Source organism: Sinohyriopsis cumingii, chromosome 12 (assembly GCF_028554795.1).
Source record: "Sinohyriopsis cumingii isolate HCF-2022 chromosome 12, ASM2855479v2, whole genome shotgun sequence".
Classification (NCBI taxonomy): Eukaryota; Metazoa; Mollusca; class Bivalvia; order Unionida; family Unionidae; genus Sinohyriopsis; species Sinohyriopsis cumingii.
Window position 1 is genome coordinate 101,693,669 of NC_142972.1, and position 27,066 is coordinate 101,720,734.

The 27,066-nt window shown below is 34.6% G+C and overlaps 1 protein-coding gene across 2 annotated transcripts in view; it reads right to left on the minus strand.

Moving 5' to 3' along the window:
• The window catches only part of LOC149787116 (uncharacterized), a 153,259-nt gene that overhangs the window by 98,280 nt on the left and 27,913 nt on the right, over positions 1 to 27,066 (minus strand). For both annotated transcript variants that reach the window (XM_089977631.1, XM_089977630.1), the window contains exons 3-5: positions 14,755 to 15,540; positions 9,665 to 9,925; positions 400 to 933 (exon numbers count right to left, since the gene is read on the minus strand). In XM_089977631.1, the coding sequence (XP_089833757.1) occupies positions 400 to 933; positions 9,665 to 9,925; positions 14,755 to 15,540 (1,581 nt within the window). The remainder of the gene's footprint in view (positions 1 to 399; positions 934 to 9,664; positions 9,926 to 14,754; positions 15,541 to 27,066) is intronic.

Below are 27,066 nucleotides of genomic sequence, written 5' to 3' on the forward strand. Positions count from 1 at the left end.
CCAAACTTTATCACATTAGCTCAGATAAAAACAATTATGTACAATTTACATTTTTTCATCTAGACAAAGATAGGTGCACAGTCAAGCTACATCCCAAATGCAAATATGATGAAACAAAATGGCATGGAATCAAAAGGAAAGCACACGGATGCCAAAGTAACTGTCATGCCTACGTTCATCCAAGTCAGCACTGACAAGTGCTTTTAAATGTTTTTCTTAATTTGCTATTGTCATTTCTTTCCACTTGGGGAACAAAACAGTGCTGACTGTGTATTATTGTCCAACATAACTAATAATAAAGAATTTTTATTTAATTCTAGCAGAGTAGAAGTAGAACTTTATGTGAACTTTGCACTTCATTATCCCTTCCCTATCAAAATAAGTCTCATCACAACTCACCATGAACTTTGCACTTCATTATCCCATGACTATCAAAGTAACACTCATCAGCTACAAGATCAGTAAGCTGTTTGCTGACATCTGAAACCAAGAGATATATGGCACGTCTTGTTAGGAATGTCTGGTGTGTTGTATAAAAGGCATACTGGCCTGCAAAGTCCCATATTGTTAGTGGTGACCTTTTGTCTGCATCTTGTTTTAATTTATAAAAATTTTCCTGCAACAATTTTAGCATGGCTATCATGTTTGTTTCTGACTGAATGGGCTCTCTCTGATCTAAAGCTGGGTGGGATTCTTCTTGCTGACTAGCAGTGGATGAAAGCTCTTGGCCAATGTCACGTTCAGGAGAACGGATGTATAGTACTTCTGATTCCTCGCCTTCAACAGCAATATGAGTCACTTCATGGCTCTTATGAGTTGTCTCTCCTTGAGGAGGAATTATCACCTGTTCCTCACGAGTGGCCTTGTCCTTCATTAACTGCTGCTCATTCAGGACTCTGGCAAGGCGGTGTAACCGATAATCCTGTTCGGAATCTGAAAACACAAGGAACAGCAAATACAGCTGAATTGTAAGTTGCACCAAGCAATGAAGCTGGCAATGAAATTGAAAAAGTAAAGTAGGCACACTTTACCAACCCATCCACATATAGGCACTACAAATACTGTGAGCTGGCATTACACAGACTTTGCACAAAAATATATCCCTTGTCAGATAAGGTCTGTTTTGGATTTAGCCAATTTTAAGTCTGGCAGGCAAATAAAATAAAAAAGAATTCAAAATAATGTGTGTTTTTGATTTTTAACGTAGCTTTAACAATTTTTCAGTCATATCGCTACGATGTCTGCAATGTGGCAGTTTATATTGATGTCTAGCACTGGGGCATCATGCCGCAGACATGTCCCACCCAGTCACATTATCCTGACACCAGGCCAACCAGCCCTAACACTAACCTGTTAATGCTGAACACCAAGCGAGGCAGCTGTTAGTACCATTTTTGTAAGTCTTTGGTATGACTCAGCTGGGAATCGAACCCACAACCTCCCTCATTCGAGGCAGATGCTCTAACCACTAGGCCACTGGGCGGTTATATTCAAAATAATACCAAAATAAATCATTTTCATTTTTTTTTTAAATGATGAAAACAACGGCACGAAATTAGCTTTATGTGAACTCTAACTAAACTCCAACTACAGGTTGGACTTTTGATATTTGCTTCTCACTTGGAAAATATTCACACCCAGACAAAGGCTCAAATCCAAGACCTTACTTATTCAAGATAGATGCTGTTCCATCTGTGACATCTTAGTGCACCACAGCCATTTCTGTGACATATTTCCCCTGCTCAAAGACATGTACTGATATCTTCATTATCGATGATCATGCTGACCTACCCAATAAAAGCAGTCAAGTTCTTTTCGAGTATGATATGCATATATTGCACGATCTTGTGGCATTCTTGTGATTAGTAGTGCAGTAGTATTAGTAGCAATAGAAGTACATGTTATAAATGTCCTCTCTATTGAAATCAAGTCAAACATTATCTTGTACAGAATCACGCATAATAGTACTGCTGTGATTAGAAGCAATATCATAAAGGTACACAAGTTTTCTCTCTACTGAAATCAAGTCAAAAATTACCGTACATGGAATCATACATAGCATCAACATATTTTATACCATAAATGTCTCAAAGTGAATAAAACAAATACACATATGCTAAATATTTCTCGAAAAACATAAAAACCAAAGACAAAATATTTGGCCATATATTTAAACATCCCTGGATTTATGTACTAATAAGTATCAGTTATATGACATATTTTCTCTCCACCGTTTAAAACAAATGTCTTGATGTTTTCTCCATTAATGGCATTATTTTTCCTGAGCTGTAAGGTAGGCAAAACAGACTGAGCCAATGATCTGTTACTGCAGCTCACATTTGTCCCTAAGTAAATATCTTTTTTAGTTTTTCTGCTGGTAACTTTGTATAGTCTGAAGACACCTACTTGCAATCAACAGAAAGCAGCATTAAATTCTAAGCAGAAAATAATGTTATTATTTATTCCCTGATATTTACTGTACCTTCACTAACCTGTGAAAAATGTTATTTGCATTCAACAGAGATTAACAATAAAGCTTATAAATAAAAAGAAGATGGTTATTAAGTTCAGCCTGTTGACTTTAACCTCTGAATGCCTATGTTCCATGAAGTCAGGTGGAGTCATTGTCTCTAATAATTAGTATGAATTTTAGGATACAGAAATTGCACTAAGCAACCTGTAGGCGACACCAACACTGTTCAATTCAATAATGGAACAGGATACCAAAATGTTAAAACTATACAAAAAGTCAGGTATGGTTAAAATTCTGAACACATTCAAATCTGACCCAAGCAGTGTTCAATCCACAACATGACCAAATCAACCAGAAAGAAGTACAATTATAAGAATGATGATTGTAACATGTTAACATGTGATCATGTGCTGCATATAAATGATTATAAAATAATACTGCTGTTACAGAAATAACACATATCTCAAGCATAATAACAGAGACATGAGGAAAAGGCTATTGCCCGTGTCAAATGCTTGTTGGCCCAGTTTAAAAATCGTGATGGGACGTCCCATCAAGCCAAATCCTCGGCTGAATCCAAGTTTTTAATTCTGAAGATGCACAATGCATTATTCATTACAGATCACCTTGGAAGTGTAACAACATGCTTTATTAATACTGCGCCTTTCAAATTTCAATCTTCATTGTTATTCTTTCATAAACAAATAGATCCATCAAGAACATAAATAAACATATAGTCTATGAAAACAACCCATATATACTCAAATGGTCAATCTCGATTTTCACTAATGATGGCATTGATAAGGAATTTCTTTTATATGATTCAAAATTATTATTCTCCTCTTTTTATGTTTCTTATGCTTCGAATTACTGTCAACTCGTAGAGTTTACAATTATCGACGGTTATCGAAATTGGGGAGTAACCGTTCCCCCGCCTTTGACATGCTTGATTTGACAAAATACCTATTTTAACTTAACAATTTTAGTCTACACCATACCTAATGAAGGTGGTTAAATTATCCCTTCTTCAGTTTTGCTATATCATTTTGGTAAATTTGTTATTTCCTCTTAGCTGTCTGTCTTCGAGCACATGTTCACTTCCTTGTCATGCCGTCTGCAACAGTAACGTTCTAGAGTACACCACCTAATACATGTTCCGAACTCTGGTTGTTAGCAATTTCAGTAAACACGGTATTTTGATATAAAATCTTTGAGGAAATGCTCCGAGATTCCGAGTGTGAATTTTTTAAATTCTTCTATTATTATTATTATGGTTGTTGTTGTTAGATTTATTACTTTTCTGTAAATGATTTTAAGTTTAGAAAATATTTTCGACAGAAAATCTTTGCTTGACTTTTTTAAGCACATGAAAATATTTATTTGGCATAAGCCATTCACAGTTATCCTATCTATATTACATGTCACATGGGTCATGTATCTGTATGTACTCATTTTAAATTAAAAATAAATTATTCTTTAAAAATTTAACACTAATTTTCTTTAACCAAAGTCTATTCAATCCTGATAATTGAATGTTCAGCACCTTAAATGTCACCAAGAAATTCCAGATGAAAATTATCTATTGCTTCGGACTTTCACAATGGTGACAATATACATGTACTAAGCTTAGGTTAAAATAAGAACACGATCAGTGGAATCATTGCAATCATGGGCAGTATGAATTTGTTTATCAATATACATAGCTTTCATTGTGACAGCGCATGACATTCAATCCATATTGAAATGGAACACACATTTAGCTTCATTTCATCCAAAAATGTATACATACTTGCCGCATAAAGGTATGAAGAATTAAATTCTAAAAAATGACACCCAGCCTGACCCATTACTGAATAGTCGTGTTGAATGCCTACATGACCCGTGTGACTTGTGCAATAATACTAGAGGTAATGCTGACCTTAACGGGTGAACAACTATTTGCATAGCCGTGATACACCTCATGTATACCTGATATGTGTAGGCTATTTTTCATCATGTGTTGGAATCATGGAAATAACTAGCCTAATACAAGTTGTGTATTTCGTAGAAATGACCAAAAACATACATTTTATTTTCTTCGACTCAAAAAAGTATATTAATTTTCAATCTAGAATACCATTAAGGTCAAATTTGCAAGTCAACATCGAAAACTGGTATAGTGTTACACTTCTTCATTTCATAAGCGCTTATTGGATAAAAAAGGGTTAAGGAGTCCAAACCTATAACGATGTCACTACAGGTTTGGAGCCCACCCACCCCACCATCAGCCTATCAATTAATCGATAATCTTAATTTCATGAGTACATGAGTCTGTGTTAATTACATGATTTCATGCAAGTTCAGAATATTTGAATCTCATATATGTGGTTGCCATGGGAACTGTCATTTCTACAGCAGGTACATGGCAGACATGTGAATAGTCTTAAAAATGTCAGTACATAGCCACCATGCAAACAAACACTATTTTGGTAATTTCAATGTTTCTCTCTCTTTCAAATTATATAAATTCTAGTTCTTATGAAATTTGTAAGCAAACTAGAGAGTGTTATATCAGTTGCTATAAGAAATGAGTTGTGTGGTCAAAGTAGGATGACCACAGATACAAATTGATAAAACCGGACATTATCCTGCCAAGCACTATACACACATGCAAAAATTATCTCATATACTATGCTATAGTTAAAGTGTAAAGTTAAAAAAAAAGCATTTTATATTTGAGTTCTATCATTCTTTTTTAACTTTATTGCAATTAAATCCATAGTAAATCTCTCATGATATTTCATTTTTAAATATGGTATTATCATAATTATGAATAATGCAGTGCTAATATTAACTATGACCTCAGGCCATATCCAAGTTTTTTTTTTCCATACCCCTGGCTAACTATGAGTTTGAAGCACCATCTTTCATCCTAAGAAATAAAGATAACTTCCATCTAAATTTGGTATCTAATTTAGCACCCCTTAAACCCTGGAGTTCTATGCGATTGCCTAGTTCACCAATATAGTTGGGCCAGAACTGCATTACCATGCAGGATATTATCAAAGAAACACCAGTACATAAAAATAACAATATTCAAGCCATTGTATAAAGACAAGACCTGTATAATTGCTTGGTCTTTAAGCTAGCTAAGAATGATAAAAGAAAACATACACATGTACACACAGAAATTATTTGGCATGATCCTTCTAACCAGAACCCCCAGGTCTTTCTGTAAATCAAGTTGCCTGGTTAATGGCTTATATGGTGTTAGTACAGATACCATGCACCATGTAACTATGTTACAAAGCAGGTTAGCATGCTACAGAGGGTGACTAAAAGCCAAAAGGTGCATACAGGATGAAAGCCATAAATACATTTACACAAACCAAAGGAAAAAGCACACAAAAAGACACAATAAACACAACATCAAACAACTGTGTTACTAACATACAATGCGGTCAAACATGTATATCAGATCATAAAAATGTCCATATATCTGCTCACGTGTACGTTTGGTGTCTGTGAAATAACAGGTCACCTCAAGATGCCCATATAACTGGATGAGTATAATTAAGCGGATACAGTATTATGTACAATGTGGGATGTTTAAAACTGATCCAGGTCAACAAAAAGTTATATGACACTTGCTCCACTGGGTGGGAATTTAACTATATGAAAATATTGTTTTACAATTAAATAAAGACTTTAATTTGATTTTGTTAACCAAGTTTGATCTACAGTTAAAATGTATGTGTGCACACTGTTCAAAATATTATATACGTCTGTCCATTGTGCATCTAAAACTTCTATCCATTTATGTTCCAAATAATTTATGCTTAGTATTTTTGTATGCCATATTTGTTTGGAAATTAACAAGTATGAAATAAAAATATTTATACTTTTGTCTCTAAATGAACTTTTGTTCAACCTCAACAAAGCCAAAACAAGACCTGTGTACCCACCATTAGGCAAAGTGTATTATGCTTTGATGTTATCTGTCTTTCCATTCATTACCAATTTAATTTCCACATAATGACTATTGTTGTCAACATCTACAGTTACTAGACACTATTGATATCTTACACTTGGGGGAAGGAAAAACCCATCTGATTTGGGGCCCAAAAGGTCAAGGTTGCTGCAAATGAATGAAGAAAATAAGTTTCTAAACACAATAATTCAAGTTCTCTATCACTTACAGTTATGAATCTTTGCATATTGTTTGCACTTGGGGAAAGGAATAATTATATTAATTTCAGGGTTTAAAAGTCAAGAACACTTTGACAGACGAACCCATGTTTCTGATAGTAACTTGAATTCTTCACAATGTACAGTAAACAAACTTTTGTGCATCGATAGTATTTGTTGCTGCAAAGAATCCTATCCATTTTGGGCTCAAAAGTTAAGGTCAAAGTCACTACAAAACAAATGTTTCCACAAAGTAAGTGGACTTTTCCATCATCTACAGTTACCAAACTCTATTGATGCATGCTTGCAACTGGTTAAGTAATTTGGAGTACCATTTCAGGAAAATATTTGCTCTTCTAACTCTCAACCAAATTATCTAAGCTATTTTTAATTGCTTAATATACTGACTGCTTCGACCATGGATACATTCTGAGCAAGAAAAAGTGCACATCAATCCTTCATGACTGGCAGTGTCTTGCATATAAAATATCTGACTTTTGAAATGGACTGTCTATGATATTGCAAAAACTGTGGCAATGGACACTTTGTCCATGATTTTGTTAGCCATCACATATGGCCAGTCATTCTGATATGCTTATTTCAAAGTAAATAAGTCATTATATATTCCTTCGATTCAAAACTCAAAGAGTGATGGCCACCTCCAGTGTGAATGGATCCACAGTATTTTTCAAATTAATCTCCAAGTTTACTAGCCAAGGTTCCAATATGATAACCCTATCTACATCTTGCTGGACCAAGCAGATATTTTAGTGCTTTGTCCTAGCAACATATATTGGATTTCATCACTTGTTTCCCTTAGTATGCAATGGCAACTAACCAATAGTACAGTAACAGCGGTGTATTGTACATAAGCCAAACATGATGAAGGCAATTGCCATCTAAAGGATATTTTGTAAGTTTAACATCAAATGTATGATTATGTACCAGAGGAAAGCCATTACAGGTGTGTTTGAGTGAAAGGTATTTGTACAAACAGGGACCAGGAGTGGACAGTTGCTTATTTATAAGTCCATTCAAGTTGTGTCCTCCCCTTGTTTCAATCATATAGAAACAGTGTTCAAATTTGAACAACTTAACTTTGACTGGATATGCCAAGATGTGGATAGGGTTATCATATCAGAACCCTGGCTAGCGTAGATGGTTAATCTCCTGAATTTCCAACTGTTTGAAGCAAAAAATATTGTCCCTATAATTTTATACCCAGTAATAAAAGTTCTATAATTGGACGGGGGTATATATGGCATGTTTTGCATGAGCTACCTAATTCATTGGTGGTTCTTTTGAGCCAGGATAATTTTTTTCATGGCTCAAGATAATAGTTTTCATCTAACATAATGATAGATTCATAAAACTCAAACTGGCACATAAAAAGTTACTTTACGTAAATTTTTCACTTATTTAATTTGTGAAATACAGTTATTTAAAATCTTTTCATTTTCAAGGGATTTTTTCAATATATGTCCTTTTTCTGTAGCTTGTGTGATTTCAACTTGAATTCCAAGGCATAAAATGAAACTTGGAAATATAACATGGCTAATCAATTTTGATACTTACAGAGCATGTTTCAGAGTTCTAAAGCAAGATCTTGTTTTACAGGTCTAGACAATGATCATCACTGAGCAACCAGCTGGCATATTAATAAATTGAGTCAGGAAGGCATCAAACATAACAAACATAACCAAACATGACTTTTAGCATGAAAGGCATTTTCTCTGATGTTGGTAATTTAAGCATACTGTTACTATATATTCTCAAAGATTTCCTTAAAAAATATTGTCATTAAAATTATGAAACAATGCAATGCTTTACTGTAAGCCAATTGTAATTAAAAATAGTTAACGCGTGAAAAAAAACAGTGTCAGATACACGAGTTAGAATTATGCAAAACTGCCAACCTCAGAGTACACAAATACTGACTGCTTATGACAAAAATACTGATTTTGGAAAGAAATACAGCCATTAAAGTAGGTGTAACTTATTTATTTATGTCAAAGATGCAAGTGTTGCACTCTTACACCTTCTCATTTGAGCCATTTCCACACCTTGCTTTTTTTCTCTCCATTTATTATCAATTTCAATGTACCATCTTTCACTGCTGATCTGAATTCCATGTAATTAATTTTACTGATCTGTTTTCCTTCTAGCACATGAGTAATTCTCTGGGATTTACTGACGTGAAAACTGTATGAAATAAATCGCCAGCAACACCAGTAACCGAGGAAGGTTCATTTCTAAAAGAAATGTAGTAAACAACTTCTATTTTAATTACATCAAGGTTCTCTCTAATATTTATAAACATCACATGCTCAGGCTTAGTTGTTGATGATGAAGCAGCAAGTTGATGTTTATTAGCTTTTCATGCTGTCTTATCTCATGGGTGCCTCCATTCCTAACAGCGAAATCACAATTAGACAATCTGCAAACTGCAAGTATTTTCCCTGTTTTAGATGGTTTCACAAATCTAAACAAGACAGCACAATTGCACTTCCAGTTCTGTTTTCTTTTCTTTACTGGAGAAACTTCTGAATCTTCTGCTTTCCTTTTCAACATGATTAGAAGTTGAATATTACTGAAGATCAGATACAGTGATAGCAGTAACTGCTTTACACAATCCAAATCCAGTGTGGTGGTTGAAGACTGGCATGGTAGCCTCAATTTCAAATGAACCACTCACAGTTTAGAACTCTATATTCATATACATGTGATACATTTAATCTCAGAATGGAACTGGGTGACAGTTCTAAACAGAAACGTTTTATTTTTGTTTCTAAAAAAACAACAGATTTTTCACAAGAAAAGCATACATCTGTATTCAGGTCCAAAATACAAGACATGTACGGAAAAACAGGACACTTGGCAGTTATACATTATGTAAAACTGCATGACAAAAACAAAACTGACACTAAAATGGACAGATAACTGTATAACAAGATACATTTCACCTCACAGCATGTGTATAAATAAAGAAATATGGATTTTTTATCACTGTGTATGCCCATATACCTTTTTCTTGCCTTGTCCATTCATGGGTTGATAAAGAAACATCACAGCAATTGACATGAACATCTATGCCCTCTGTGCTACATCTCTCAGAAATGTTTACCTCCTCCCCAAGAAGACGCTTGACCAGGGTTGTCTTGCCTACACCAATGTGTCCGACAACCATGATTCGTATGTTGTATACTGTCTCCTTTCCATCTTTTAGAGCCTCTTCAAAAAGTTGGATGGATCTGTCATCCATGTTTAAAATTTCGAATGGAATGCCTGTGCAAATAATGGACAAGTTAAATATATATTATCAACATTGTGGCAGTATGTTCAAATAGTCCAAAATGTACAAGCTTAAGTTGTTTTAAAATAAAACAATTGATTTTTGCCAGAGTAGGCAATACCATCTTATGAAAGTGCAATAAAAATTAAAATATATATAAAAAAAACAGTTTTTGAAATAAACTTTTTGTCTTTGTATTTCCAATTTATCTTTGAAGTCCAGGAACTGGGTAGGGTGGGTTTTGGACATTTAATGTAGCTTTATGAATTTTTTCAGTCTTAATCACAACGATGTCTGCAGTGTAGCATATTATCATGATGTCTAGCAGCGGGGCATCATGTCGCAGGCATATAGCATGATGTCCCACCCAGTCAAATTATCCTAACACCATGCTGACCAGTCCTAACACCAACATCTTTAATGATGAGTTCCAAGCGAGGCAGTAGCTAGTAAAATGCTGTCCTTAACTGTTCTTTTTTTTCTTTCTGGCATAAACAAATATATATAATCCCTCCCTATCACCCTTGCAAAATATGAAAATATAAGAATATCCTCTGCAGATCTGACAAAGTACAGCCGTTGAGTTGTATAAATATATTTTTGTCAAAAAGTTTTTATCTCTTTTTCTTTAAATGTTTTCCGTAAATTTCCTCCTAAAAGGGAAAGGAAGTTAAGAGCTGACAATTTATTTGAAGGAGGCAGGGGATTTTATTTATCCCATCATACAAAAATTAAATGTTCATTTTTTAAGTTAAACCTCATTTCATATTGACAAAACTACATACCTACCCTTCACCTATACACAATACAGTAGTCCCCCTCTTATAAGGCCACCCCTAATGCAGCAGGAAAGTGGCCTTATAATGCGGGTGGCCTTTCTAGAGGGGGATGACAAATGCGAATAGTAAATACATATGAAAAAAGTCACAAGTACATTTAATTTTAAATATTTAATATTTTAATTAAAAAATCACATGCATGAGGTGAAATAAATGTAAAACAAACTTTGTCATCATTTGCAAAAGAATGCTATGAATAACCATTGATACAGTTATAAAACTGTCTTTATAATTATGTTACAGTTCACATCACGTCACTTTGTTGGTAACAGTCTAAAAAAACAAACCAGTCTCATCACATTAAAAATATCCTTGCTGTCATATCCCCTGCATATATCGTTTAGTCTTTTGTTCCAATCTTCGACAACTTCATTATTAACATCAGCTGATTCGCCGCTAATGACAGAATACTTGATATTGTGTCGCACTTGAAATCTGTGCAACCATCCGTTACTTGCGGTGAAGTCGTCATATCCCAGTTCAACTGACAAAATTTTTGCTTTTTCTTGTGTTTCAAATCAGGATACAAACGTCTCCTGGCTCAAACAATCTTCCTTTCTCCGTCCATTTCACCTTTCCACTTCTGCAGAATTGTTTCATTATCTTTCACGATATTGTTTATCTGAGTCTTCCCGACGTTAGTTTTCTGCAAGGATCCTCGACGATCCCCCCCCCCCACCTCCCGTCAGTTGAATTACTTTCACGTTCTCCTCTAAACTGAGAATTTTTATTTTCCTCGATGACATGTTGATCTTTTTGCAGTAAGTTATTCATGTTGCCAACTACAATACTAATAAAACAATTTTGTATGCATCTGAACAAATTGCAGTGTTTTCAAAGGAAGTGATCTTGTCACGTGATTCGTTAGTCGCAGTCTGGTACCCTATTGTTTTTATACATTTCTTGAAACTAGGTGAGAGAAGCCAAAACGGCTTCGATATGTACCATTAACATCACGCAGATTTGACCTCGCGGCCGCTAGGATTCGTAATTTTGACAATTATTGTCAGGGGTAATAGCCACTGATTACCAAAGTGAACAAGCTCAACATCTTACTAAGGGAAGCCATAAAGGCCATTAAACCATTTTCCTGCTGACTTGGGTATTGCACATCGATACTGCCACTTCTCAGCTGTTTCTACTGTTCGATAATTGTTTTCTTAACAATTATCAGAGTGACTAAACCGGACATCTTATGATAACACAGTAGTAAGGCTAATTGGATTACATGTACGTACCCTTTTGTATGGATTAAAATTTGAGTCTTTCTCGGTTTTTATGGAATAAATTTGGCTTCTCGTGAGGCGTAAATGATATAATATTAACCTTAGTGATAAATGTACTTTACTCAACACTTCTTTCAGTAACGAAAACCTGACATCGGGAAACAGAAATCGGATTACTTAACACACGTTATGAATACAATACTGGTTCTGGATACATATTCAAATAAAATGCGGCCGCTTGTGAGGGGTAAATTTTATGATTTTGCACTAATATGCTGGCCGCTGGTCGCGTTAGCCGGGTGGCCTTTCGCGAGGGGTACTTTTGAACACAAACTCGTCGGTGCCAACGGATTCTGGCCGTAAGGAGCGGGTGGCCGCTGGTCAGGGGGGCCGTTCAAGAGGGGGACTACTGTATTCATTAAAATGCTTCATGTACTGTAAGACTAGCATGAGACATTAAGTGATCAAAGGATGGACAGGCATGCACACTTATGCGCAATTCCTACAGCAATATCCATTTTCTTTGTTAAAGTATGTTGATAAGAACACTGTCATATTCAAATAGGCCTAGTTGTGTCATGGGCTAGAAAAATATAAATTTTGGAGAATTCAATTGTTAAATGAAAGTTTAAATATATGGATACTCTCCAACTATTTCTGGACTCCATATTTCGAACTGATAAACCATACATTTATATTGAAAGTTTATGAAATTATTTATATCTTGATATTATAGGGACTCATATCATTACTTACAATTTACCTATAAATCATAGATGCACTATATACTATTATGGTAGTATACTGTACATGTATAATTTATAGGTAAATTGCTAGCAACTATACAAGACTTGTGGCAACTCGTACTAATATCAGTGCCACTATTTCCAAAATGGCTATTTTGTGTACACAGACTGTCACATCAAAAGGTGCATGACTGTGTAGGCTGATAAATCAGCCCTATAATGATACAAAACAAAGTCCACAAATTATCCATCAGTACCACCACCTATTTGGGGGATTGATTTATGGGACTAATGATCATGGGGGTTTGATTTATGGCACTAATGATCATGGGGCACATGTGTACAATGTGCTACATACCAAATATTATAACAAGCATAATCAAAACAGAGACAATGAAAGTACAATAACAAAATTCCCTGAATCATAAAAAAATAGAAAAATACAGACTTTGTAATTTGTTAAATTACATGTCACCTAATCCAAAATAAAGATTCTGAATAAAAATAACTAAAATTTTGAAAAATTCCTAATTAAATATTTAAAATATTATTGCTTAGAGTACATGAAATGTAATAATACCTTTCAGTATTCATGTTTATTGCTTTCTCTTTTCAATAATAATAATAATAATAATGTATGAATTACCTGCCATTTAAAATTTAGTCAAAGAAATTTTGATTTTTTAACTATACTCTTCAGGACTATGTATATCAAGTTGTTCGTCTATTACAATTAACATTTATTTAACACTGCATTCTCCGTTGACGAGTTCAATTTTTCCAAATTAAAAAAATAAACGCTGAGGGTACTAAGTTTGGTTTAAATTTTCTAAGTTTAAAGAGATTTTCTTTTTGAATCATCTGCATTATTTGTTCATCTCTGTGCTAAGAACTACATGCATTTTCAACTTCGTCTTTTCGGTGTGCCATATAAGGCCACTGAATCCTTTTCCGAAAGTAAACAAATCCTTGTAAATACGGCGCATTGATTAACGTATCGTAGAATATCCAAATATGGCATAGCAGCCATTAGACTGGTCCACTGTCGTACTTGTACGTGTGACTAAACACTATAGGAATACAGTATAAATAGTAATAGTGCAACCAGTGTTACCTAACGGTATTGATTTTCTTTTTTTATATTTGACAACGCATACCTTTAAATGGCGATTATTTTGTTTAGTTAGTTTATAAATATTCCTTCCAAATCCTTATAAAATCGCTCCATAAACATCAATGCTATCAAAACTATGTCAAAATGTGTGGGAATTTTGAACATTGTAACCCAAGACGGTGAACCGGTCTAAAACGGATTCAATGTCGCGTGCTAGGAGATTTTGAATGAAAGCGCCATCTTCTGGGGAAAATGTGTTTTACGCTACAGTGATACTGACGGGAGTTAAGTAGCCTGCCGCCATTATGACAGTCAATGGAGATTTTCAATTTTTATATCAATATTTTATGATGACAACCAAGTTACACAGTACTGAACAATCATGAATGAATATAATTGGGTACACATATATTAGTAATGAATTTTAAACTCAACAAATAACATTTTATTTATACTTAACATGAGTAAAGATGCTGATGCCGTACACTTAACTCAAAATAATAATGAATGAGTTATTTATTCCACTTTAAATTTTTTTTACATCTTTAAAACATGTTTGTCATATAATAAAGTTATATGTGTAACATTTATAATACATATTATTTTGTTTTCAAAGGTGAAGTGAAATCCTTCATGATTGTAAATAATAAAGTATGTTGTTTTAGTTGTCGTGTTATGTAAAAGATGTATTAAAATAACATTGTTTTGATGTAAATGTTAGTTTTAAATAAAATACCTGATTGATGTGACGTTGGAATCATGACAATAAAAATTAATTTATTTCATTTTTAATTTATTTTTACATCTTTAAAACATGTTTGTCTTATAATAAAGTTAAATTGTAACATTTATAATTCATGCATATTGTTTTCAGAGGTAAAATGAAATCATTCATACCTGGTTGATGTGAATACTCCAGTCTGTACACTGTTATCACATTAAAGTACAAGCTTGTGGTGTACATAACTCCATGCTGGTCATCATAGAATATTCCTTTGGGCCTTGATGACACTGTGTGTATGGTCACTAGTTGACCGCTGTCTGTCAGCTGATGAATGATGTTAGAGTTCCAGTCACACACGTAAATGAAATTCCTCCTATCAACCATTATTGAGTACGGTTTAAATCCATCATGTTGATACAGAAACTTTGGTGTGTGTGGATTAAAAACATCATATGCATACACACCATCAGTAATAGCGTAGTCACGAGTCCAACACGAGATGTAGACAGTGTTGTCTTTTACGGCCAAGTGACTATCACTAACAAAGCCCCCACGACAGACCTTGTGAGTTGAGTCTACACGTCCATCTGTAAGGTTTACAACACACCAGTAAAACATCCAGTCGTCCGATTTCCAACCGCTGACAACGAGTTTGTCTGAATTCAATTTTGCCACTGAATGACAGTAAGTAAATCCTGTCATTACATGTAATGTTTTGACCTGTTCTACGTCATGTATAGATTTCAATGACATGATTACAATCCTACTGTTATACAGACACACAGCAACTTCCGTCTTGCTAATAAGACAGACACCCATGGGAATGGACTCCAGTTTGTGTGATGTAAACAGTTTGCCGTCATGGAGTCTGTAAAGATGGAGATTCCACGCATTCCTGTCTATGACCAGCAACTTGTCTTCTGTCACCACAACGCCATTGTAGTCGGGTTTACGGCCGGCTGTGGATAAAAATGTAACATAAATCAGTAACGGAATACACAAAATACAGACATATATACTTTTAGTAAACAATGCAAAATAAACGTGTACACATCTATACACCGATTTCTCACCTAAAATAATACTTTACCGCCATAAATTTAGCCACCACACCACCATTATCGTAATAGTCGTATTGTTTGTATTATTATTAATATTACAGTTCGTTCCACAAAGTAGCTAATTCATGTCACACGAAGTATTTAAAACGAATTAGGAACGTTTAGCTACATGTAATGACGATGACCTGAAAATTACCCGAGTTACAGATTGGAAAAATTAACAACGCCTTATAGACGTATATGAACTTGACTAATACAAAAGATACAAGTTAATACATGTTTCCAACTTTTGACTCAGCGTCCATCCCTATTCCCCGTAATGTAGCTCATTTTTCTCACATTAAAAACTGTTAAGATTCCATGCCTTTTAGGTTTAATCTCAGTGTCCATCCCTACCACCAGGGACGTGGCCCATGTATCAATACAGTAAAAGTCTTGATATTATCATCCTTTAACCATGTACACAATTGATGGGCATGAAGGAAAACATAAACATATACATGAATCATTTTTTAGACCACTAGGACCACCCATAGGGTAATAGACGTTTTTGTCCGTGCATCATATCTTGGAAATAACCCTTATCTCAGTAGATTCGGCCCTTGGGTCATTGCTTTGAAATTAGCAAGTTCCCCACCTTATAATCACATACAACTGACATATTTGTTGGAAATAAAAAGACAAATTTACATACACGACTGATATTTGACCCTAAGGCAGTCCTTATTAGTAGAGGGCAGTCCTTATCAGTAGGATCAATGATCTACCCAAATTAAGCTCAAATTTCAGGTTTTCATTCCAAACGGGAAGACATAGAGATAGATGTTTAACATAAACAGAATTCAAGCTGTTGATTGTTGTCCTAGTATTCGCATGCTTTCCCGTTTGTGTGTAACCCCATAGCTATTTAAGAAAACATACAAAATCAAGGATATAAAAATTGCACACAAGTTAGATATTTCATTCATCAGTTTATAATTTCTAACCTAATTTTGCCATGGAGTTTCAAAAACTGTCACCTTGTTGGCGTTTTGAATCAAACAGGAGTTTCTTTACTAGCACTGTCGCCATATTTGCACGGGCAGGACTATATTTTCAAGCAACACCGTCTTTAATGATCTCAATTATTCCGTACATTTTCGAGTGACATTTCCTTCTCCTTTTCATTGGTTCAGTTTGTTTTTTTACTTTTAAAACTCGAGTAAAGAAATATTTGACGCAGACAACACATGTTTTCATTACTCAAATAATATTAAGTTCCTCCTGGCGCTACTCAGGTTATAAATTATAAACTGATGAAAGGATTGACTAAACATTGATGAAGGAAATGGCTAAGTCTTGTTCATTTTGTACATCTTTGAGCTTTTCGTTTTTAAAATCGGTAGTGGTTACGATAAACACAAAGTATGATGGTAAATTGAAATTTTATATTGTTGGCTTTTTTATAATAAAAAAATATAAAATTTAAATTTACCGTCTTACTTTTAAAAAACAGTGAAAAATGATACAGAAGATAGAATCCCTGCTAATGATAAAATAATTCTACGTAAAACTGAGGAAAGAAAATTTACGCAAACCTTTTCTTTGAAAATAGAAAGTATTTATCATGAATATTTATTTAGACGAAGAAAAAACATCACTTTGGAGATACAAACAATCAGCGTTCAGTACACACACTCGTTTCTGCCAGTAAAAAATAACAGTTACTGAAAACACTCACATGCTTTCTAAAGATTAGTACAATGGGAGTGAGTGTTGCCCATACTTTTCATTTTTATGATGGAAACAAGCAGCTCTATTATAAAAAATAATACCATAGTACTTAAAACAATATTTAAAAAAAATAAACGTCAAAAAGATCGACAATGTTATCCTACAATATTTTTCAATGAAGTTCAACAATACATGTATGTACTACCCTTACTAATCCAATGAACAGTCCTGCTTGCTAGTAAACTTCTGCTCTCCAATTCTGTCTGTCGTCTGCTACAAAATTCGGATACGCTATCCTAACAGGCACACGCGCTTGGCGCATTAATACATTACTAGCTGCTTTGGAACCTCTGGGCCATATGTACTATCAGATATATAACCAATAACCCGACTATTTTGGAGGTTTAGCCTGGTTCCCAGACAGTATATATGGCTACCGACGCAGACTGGTTTGTATTCTGTTTCCATATTCTGAAACTTGTATATTTAAGGAAGAGTACAATAAGGTATTTGGTGTAATATTTGGTACGATTCGAGTGCAGGTTTCGTGATAACCGTCTCAATTAAAATTAAATTTAGCTTGCCCATTTTTATCCTTCAAATTATAAATTATGAAAACTCCGCATTAATTTCATGCATCGATTGCTCACATTCCACCAAGAGCATAAAGTGAACAGGAGCGTGAACGTTGTTTCATTTTTATCGTCTATTTCGAATTTGCTAGCAGCGTAGAGAGGGTTGTTTTTTGCAAACTTTGGAGGTATTTGCCATTATCAAATTAGTGACTAGGATGAGTGCAACGATGGCAAAATCTAAAACCAGGAGCTATTTTTTTATACCTGGTAATTACACGAGCCCAAGACGCGGCTAAATGGTGCATTTTTACAACGTTTACCAATATTATGCTGTGAATTAGTTAGGTTTTAACCAGAGAAGCTATTCAGTCCTGACGAAATGAAAGCATTTATAATATTTTCATATTTATTGAATTTCACACGTATATGTTCAAGTTTTAATCATGACCGACCAATAGGCAGCATTTTATCACTAATTACCCCCACCCACCTGAACTGTACTATGAATTAAATTCACATACATCCATGTTTTCCAGTTACATGTGTTCAGTGCATTCATGTCCAGTACCATTTTAGGAAAGTAAACTTATCGGCTTTTTTCATACCTCTTACGTTAGCCTTTATTTAATGTTTATGAGTGGACATACTAAGAAAAGTCCACCATATGACCACTGAGTAATTTGACATCATCATGTTTTGTAATCAACCCAGTCATGCGAAACTACACTCGGTAAAACAACGCTTCTGTCATTAGGTACATGCATGCTATGATCACTTTACATGGCTTGTACATGCAGTCAACACCATCATTAAGTATTGCAACTCCAACTTACCCTTTTAATATATTTTGGTTTTCAAATGTAGGTTCAACCCAGTCATAGGAATATTTATTTAAGAAAGTCTCTTTTTTGCATCTTGTTGATTTTCTTGTACAGAATGATCATCTATGATAGCAAAGTATGTGTCTGTAACACTTTAAATGAGTGTCTTCGTTATACCTTGAATTCATTATGTGTGTTGTAAAGAAAGATATAAATTTAATGAAGCTCGTTAACGTTTGACTGTTCTTAAGTGAAGAATATTTCAAATTATTTATTTTATTAACAGTATGATGAATTGCCATCGGCACTGCATGTGAACGGTACAGAATATAGGTTTAAAACACCATATTCATAACCATTTTGTATCCTAATTTCAAACCACCCTTTTCATAGAACAAGTATTCAAACCTATGATGTCACACAGAGGGATGGCCCCAGGTGGCTAAGTGATCCATAGCACTCTCCAGTGCTCCAGATCCCTGCCATCACATCTCTCTCTCCATCTGGATTCAATCTCAGGCTAAACTATTGTGGGTATGTGAGAAAGAATGCCATTAGCTTCCTGTTGGTTGATTGATCTTATCAGAGTTTTTCTGGATTCTTTCTCTACCAGTTATAAAGGCCAATGTATAGCATATAATATTTTGAAAAATGGCAGTAAATCCACATATCAATGATGGAAATTTAAGAGTCTGTGTCTCTCATTTAATTTACTGTATGTGACTATATGTCTCCCCTCCCCAATCTTCAGTCCATATTGTTTTAAAACTAACTTGCAGTTCCAGGTAAAATGTTCTAGATAGAATTCCATTGCCACCTAAAATGAAAACATAGGAACAGGCAACTTTCATACATGCTTTCTTCTTATTCATTTTTTTTCCTTCTTATTCTTGGACTAGTGAATAAAAAGTTTTTACCAACTTCCCCCATTCCAATCAAAGAAGTTCACTGAACATACTATCATTTATCATCACCATCATTCCATTCCAGTAAATATGTATCATGCTTGTTATAAGTACACATACTTATTATGCCTACCAAAGGGAAATAACTGTTTGCCAATATTGATACACTGACATTGAGGAATTGTGTACGTGCTTTCTGATGATGATGTCTTTTTTCTCCATAATATGAACAAATAATTTCGCTAATTACTACAGCAGTCCTATCAATACAAATCTGATTAGCAGTTAGTGCTTTTGAAGTCGATTTGATTTAATAAAGAACTTTAATCTTACTTTATCTTTTAACATGTATTACCTAATTATAGAATAAAAAGTACTTTATATGTCGATAAAGGCTTTTTACCATATGTGGCAGGGGTTTACAACCTATTTTATATAGCGTGCCACATTTTTCCGGATTAGTTACAAAATGAATGAGTGCATGCCACCAATATGTATGGTTTTAATTTATATACATGTATCCGGTCATTTTATAGATCTGTATACATTTTTGACGTTGAGTAATAATAGCAACCTTACGTTTGTTTGGCCCTATTAAACCCTTCCCGTTCGTGGATGGTGTTTTGACCAAAATCTTGTTTTCGTTTAATTTTAAGTGAGATATAAAAAAAATAGGGAAAGAAAAATATTTAGTCAAACCAGGCCAGAGAAGATATTTAGATATATTGAGTAGGTCCTAAGATCTATTTATGTTCAGGTGACTTAGTTCTCATGTTTTAATTTTGCATACTAATTTAACATTTTAAGTTAGACTCTATTTTTTCAACTTACTGTCATGGATAATCTACAATTACTTATGAGAAATAAATAAAATGTAGTAAGCATGTTTCTGTTTTTTTTAATAATACATAAATGACCTGTATAGGTTGTCATGTCATTACAATTTGTACACCAGACTTGGGTTCAATTACAAAGTAATTGGTGTAACTGAGTAATTAGTTACAATTACAATGTAATTGTAAATGAAAATCAAAGATAATTGTGGTTTGAATTCCAAACAAATTATAAAAATTGAAGAAACAAAATACATATTTGTCTTAATTACCAGGTGTTAGGCTAACAATATATATATATATATATATATATATATATATATATATATATATATATATATATGTAAGCTAAGTTTTAGATAAGAAAACTATACATAAATGATTTTACCTAGTCTACTGTGGGTTCAGACTTGGGGTCAATTACAACATCAATGTTGTAATTCAATAATTAATTACAATTACACTGTATATGAAATTGTGATTATAATTGAAAATCACCTGTATAATTTAATTGTAATTGAACAGTCATAACTCTGAGTACTTGAAATTATTTTTGTGTATGCTTTGGATTTTTGATGTAGCAACACTTTTTTTCAGTCATATTGCTACGATGTCTGCATTGTGGCAGTTTATAGTGATGTCTAGCACTGGGGCATCATGCCGCAGACATGTAGCATGATGTCCCACCCAGTCACTTTATCCTGACATCTGGACAACCAGTCCTAACACAAACCTTCTAATGTTGAGTGCCAAGCGAGACAGCTGCTAGTACAATTTTTATCAGTCTTTGGTATGTCTCAGCCATGGTTCGAACCCACTATGTCCCGTATCTGAGGCAGACATTATAACCACTTAGGCCACCAGAGTGGCCAGTTGAATTCTAACTGACATCTGCAAGGACATCGTAATTGTAATTTGTAATGGAACCCAGGTCTGTTGTGCACATTTAGTAACAATTTGACAACTGCAAGGGCATTGTAATTGCAATTTTTAATTTAACCCAAGTCTTTTGTACACATTTAGTAACAGTTTTTGTTAAACCAAACACTGTTCCATTTGATTCTAATTGATATCTGCAAAGACATTATAATTTTATTTTGTAATGGAGCCCAAGTTCATTGTGAACATTAAGTAACAGTTTGTTTAAAAAAAAAAACTGTTAGTTCCATTGAGAAACAACTACTTAATGCCAGCAAGGTACTCATGTTGATATGTATAGGCAGATTACTTCATTTAATTTTATGTTATTTCACATACTTTACATCCTGGCACAAACTGTGCCCCCATCACCTGTAAAATCAGGGATTTGTATGTCACAAAGCTAATACCATCCCCTTTACTGTGCTAGATTTTTCCTTTCCCTGTATAAGTACAAATGTAACAGAATTATATCATGGTAGAGACGGTGGAGATAAGTTTGTCTTCTGAAAAGAAATCCCTACAATTTTACCAGAGTGCAAGTATCATGATATCAATGCTCTGATATATATATATATATATATATATATATATATATATATATATATGTGTGTGTGTGTGTGTGTGTGTGTGTGTGTGTGTGTGTGTGACTTGTGCATGTAGTCACTTTGCAAAACTGCATATGCATTGACACAAAGAAATATTTCTCTCCGTTACCCTATGTAGGTAACAGTAACCCATGTTCATAATCTTTTGGCTATGTTTAAACATTTTTGGTGGGAAACTTTGTTATAAGACTATATTTTGAAAACTTAAGATTCCATTGACTTTCCATGTCAATGTGACATTGCTAGGCTTGAAGAGAGTGCTGATTTACTGTAATGTTTTCTCCACCTTCCCAGGCAATACAACTGTACCATCACTAGGGTCTACATTTCTTGTGCAAGTCTTGTCTACATTTCATGTGCCAGTCTTGTGTACATGTCATGTGCCAGTCTTGTCTACATTTTATGTGCCAGTCATGTCTACATCTCATGTGCCAGTCTTGTCTACATTTCATGTGCCAGTCTTGTCTACATTTCATGTGCCAGTCTTGTCTACATTTCATGTGCCAGTCTTGTCTACATTTCATGTGTCAGTCTTGTATACATTTCATGTGCCAGTCTTGTCTACATTTCATGTGCCAGTCTTGTCTACATTTTATGTGCCAGTCTCGTCTGCATTTCTTGTGCCAGTCTTGTCTACATTTCTTGTGCCAGTCTTGTCTACATTTCATGTGCCAGTCTTGTCTACATTTCATGTGTCAGTCTTGTGTACATTTCATGTGTCAGTCTTGTCTACATTTCATGTGCCAGTCTTGTCTACATTTCATGTGCCAGCCTTGTCTACATTTCATGTGCCAGTCCTGTCTACATTTCATGTGCCAGTCTTGTCTACATTTCATGTGCCAGTCATGTCTACATCTCATGTGCCAGTCTTGTCTACATTTTATGTGCCAGTCTTGTTTACATTTCATGTGCCAGTCTTGTCTACATTTCATGTGCCAGTATTGTCTACATTTCATGTGGCAGTCTTGTCTACATTTCATGTGTCAGTCTTGTCTACATTTAATGTGCCAGTCTTGTCTACATTTCATGTGCCAGTCTTGTCTACATTTCATCTGCCAGTCTTGTCTACAGTTTGGTTGTAGCTGCTCATCATTAAGGTAGCCCAGTGTCTGTTTACACTTGATGTTTGAAACTGAAAGGAAAATAATTTTGTGCATCTGGCCTCTAGCGACAAAAACAATTTTGTTTCCTTTTTCAGTATTTTGTGTTGTGGACTTTATTGTTCTTTAGAATTTGTTTCCATATAGGAGTGCAGGTATATAGGCCTACAGGGCACAGTTGAACCAAGCAAAGGCAATGATGGCGTTTTCACTTTACTATCATGTTGTAAATGAACTGTATAAAGGTAACATAGTGTATAACAGGAACAAAATGTACCCGTGATCTATTTGTATCCACGTGCTTTTGAACATTATACGTGTCCCACGTAAAAATCAACGCCTATGTTCATTGTTTACAGATTCAGTAGGGGTGGTGGCAGGTGCAGAAAATAATAGAAAGTTACTGTTACGTAAATATAAATATATCAAAACCGATCTTTTTCTCTTCATCTCGAATGAGATTTCTCGTAAAAACACAAACTGGTGCAATATTAGATTTAAAGTTTGACTTGTCATTTTCTCCAATATATTATATCTGATTTATATCAGGACAAAGAAATTCGGAAATCATCTATACATCGTCCATTTTGTTTGCATTAGATACAGTGTCCGTGACCATTTTGTTTTAAGAATGGTCAAAGTTGACAAATGCAGATACTGGATGTCCGATTGTGACAAAGTACCAGTCTACTTCTCGTCTCAGGTGCTCTTTATTGTGACGTCGTCAGTATATAGTGACGTATGCGGCGTTCAACCTCTTAACATTGCCAGAGCTGTGTTCCATCGCCGTAAGAAATAATTCTTGGCTTATTCATATACCTAATTTTGAAAAATCTCGCCATTCTGCAATAAAGCCATGGTACAACCCAAATGCGATCTAAATTGAATGTGCTCCATTCATCAAAGGGGTGATTTATTCAGTAGTATTTTACTGCCAGATTTGTAGTACTGCTGTACTATGAGGAGTATACTCAGTGCAATGGAAGTTCAAGGTCATGGGTTTATCAAGTGTAACGTGCAGTTTTTATTCATCGGTTGAATCGTAAACTTTATTAGCAACAGCTGAATGGAACTCTCGATTTACGAGTGGGTATCAGAATAATGGTAGAGGAACATAATAAACGTTATCATCAACGTCGTTATTGTCATCATTATCAAATTATTCAACACATTCGTTACAAGCAGCAGTACCAAATTGTTATCTCTATAGTTGTGAATATGGTAATGTACATGCATCTCGTTAATTTTATTATTCTATTAATTCTGTAATGTTGTTGTTGTTGTGATGAGTACGGTAATATAGATTATTCCAGTTGATTTTCTTGCCGATTTTATTATTGTTGTTGTTAACCTTACTCTTCACGTGTCTTTTTTTTTTTTTTTGGGGGGGGGGTCAATCGGATGTTAATTTTCTTTATTTCACCATTTTTTATTTCAGAAATAAAATATTAGAACTTTTGTAATTATCAAGCTATTTGCTATACATAACGTTATTAATAATTCTAGAAGTTTTAAATATTCGAGCTGTGAAGACAAAATTGTTATGGGTTTATCTCTGTTGTATTTTACGTGTACAACTATTTCCTTGTTTGTTGGAGGGGGAACCGCTCCGGTGGCCTAGTGGTTAGAGCGTCCGCCTCGGATGCGGGAGGTCGTGGGTTCGATCCCCGGCCGAGTCATACCAAAGATTTACAAAAACGGTACTAATAGCTGCCTCGCTTGGCGCTCAGCATTAAGAGGTTAGTGTTAGGACTGGTCGGCCCGGTGTCAGGATAATGTGACTGGGTGGGACATCATGCTACATGTCTGCGGCATGATGCCCCAGTGCTAGACATCACTATAAACTGCCACATTGCAGACATCGTAGCGATATGACTGAAAAATTGTTAAAGCTACGTTAAAAATCCAAATCACATCACATCACATTGTTTGTTGGGTGGGTGGCTGGGAGAGTTATTTTTCCTCACACAGCTAATTTTTTATTCTAAATGCATATATATTTGTTTGTCAGTTTTAATTTTTTATTTTCATTACATGATTTTGTAATTTAAATTTATTCACTAGAGATGATATTTTTTTCAGGAAATAGTTTGGCCTTCACTGTTAGTTGATAAAGACCAGGTGTTGATATAAACCCTGACTTTGTTTCAAAATGTGTAGCATCCACAAAAACAAGTTGTACTTTATTTTAAAATGATTGGTTGTTTTCGAGGTCGTGATGAGACTTCGTCCTTAAGATGTAAACAATTTTTTATTTTTTTTTATTTCTTAAAGTAAAATGATTGGTTTTGGTCAGGGTTACACTAGGTAGGTGTGATTTCTAACAAGTACGTAGTTTCTATAACCGTCCGGAAGATGATCACGTGACCCCTTGTTTACGTCTTGGAAGACCTGTTTGTTAAACTGTTTGTTGTATGTTGTGCTGTTAGGAGTTATTTCAAATTACTTAGATTCAAGAGGATTAATTCTGTTATTTTTCTGGAAAATATGTGTGCTTATGTAATATTGTGGAACAAGGACAGCTTTTTATAAAACTTTATTCAGCTATCAGAAGCCGGAGTGATAATTCTTGATTCTGCTAGGAACTGTAGACTTCAACACCACAGATTTCAGCATACGTCATCGTTTTTCATCTTGGATTCTTCGTCAGGATTCGAATGTGAAATCAGACGAAATATTTTGTTATTAGGACTGCTAAGTTTCTTTTTGGATTATTTTTGGATTTGATTCTATAAAACTGTAAGTTCATATTTTTTCATTTTTACAGAATTTTTCCAACGAAATAAATTATTGTATTTTATTAAAGCTTGTTGTTTTTACTCTTTCTTTGTTACTGTTTATTCGAGCCTAAACACGTGATGTAAGAATAGTCCCAAACAAAGCTGAACTAGTATTAACATTTAAATTTTTTAAAACTTTTCATACAATCTATAAGTCAAAGAAGAAGAGTCCTTCCGGATAAACAATATTTTAATAGACAAAATAATTTTTCAACACAGAATGTCCAATAACGGTGATCTTACATTGTTTGATGCAGTACCTATTAAAATGCAGTAAACGGTCAATGTTTACGTAACCGAATATGTCACTTTCACAACTAAAAACAATTGTTCCAATATTCATTTGATAGTTGGTTTCTGGATGCAGAAATTCCCATATTTACTGTAATGTATTAGTGACTGGATATTTGACTTGGAACAGCAGACTACATAATATATAAGTAAACTAATTTTATTTCTTCCGCATAAATATGCAGTGGTTAGATAAATTTCTATCAGTTTAGAGACCGGTTTATATCTACGTTACCGCTCCGGTGGCCTAGTGGTTAGAGTGTCCGCCTCGGATGCGTGAGGTCGTGGGTTCGATCCCCGGCCGAGTCATACCAAAGACTTACAAAAATGGTACTAACAGCTGCCTCCTTGGCGCTCAGCATGAAGAGGTTAGTGTTAGGACTGGTCGGCCTGGTGTCAGGATAATTTGACTGTGTGGAACATCATGCTACATGTCTGTGGCATGATGCCCCAGTGCTAGACATCACTATTAACTGCCACAGTTCAGACATCGTAGCGATATGACTGAAAAATTGTTTAAGCTACGTTAAAAATCCAAACCACGCACATCACGTCACATCACATCACATATCTACGTTCTTCTGTGAACAGAGGTGAGTTTATTTACTTCTGTAAGTTAACATTTTAACCACACTTGTATATAGGGTGGATTTCAAGCTTCGGGTCCACCGACCGCCTCCAACTGCAGTTTACACAAGTGCTATGAACTGAGCAATACCCTTGATTTTGCTTCTTGTTGTTGTTGTTGTCTTGGTGTTTTATCCATTTTTCATGTTATAATATGTTATACATGAAGGGCTTTAGAGAGCGATCACGGGTCCTAGGGTAAGAAACACCTGCGAGTCTCCTAGTTATCGCTTAAACAAACTTATCTTTTATA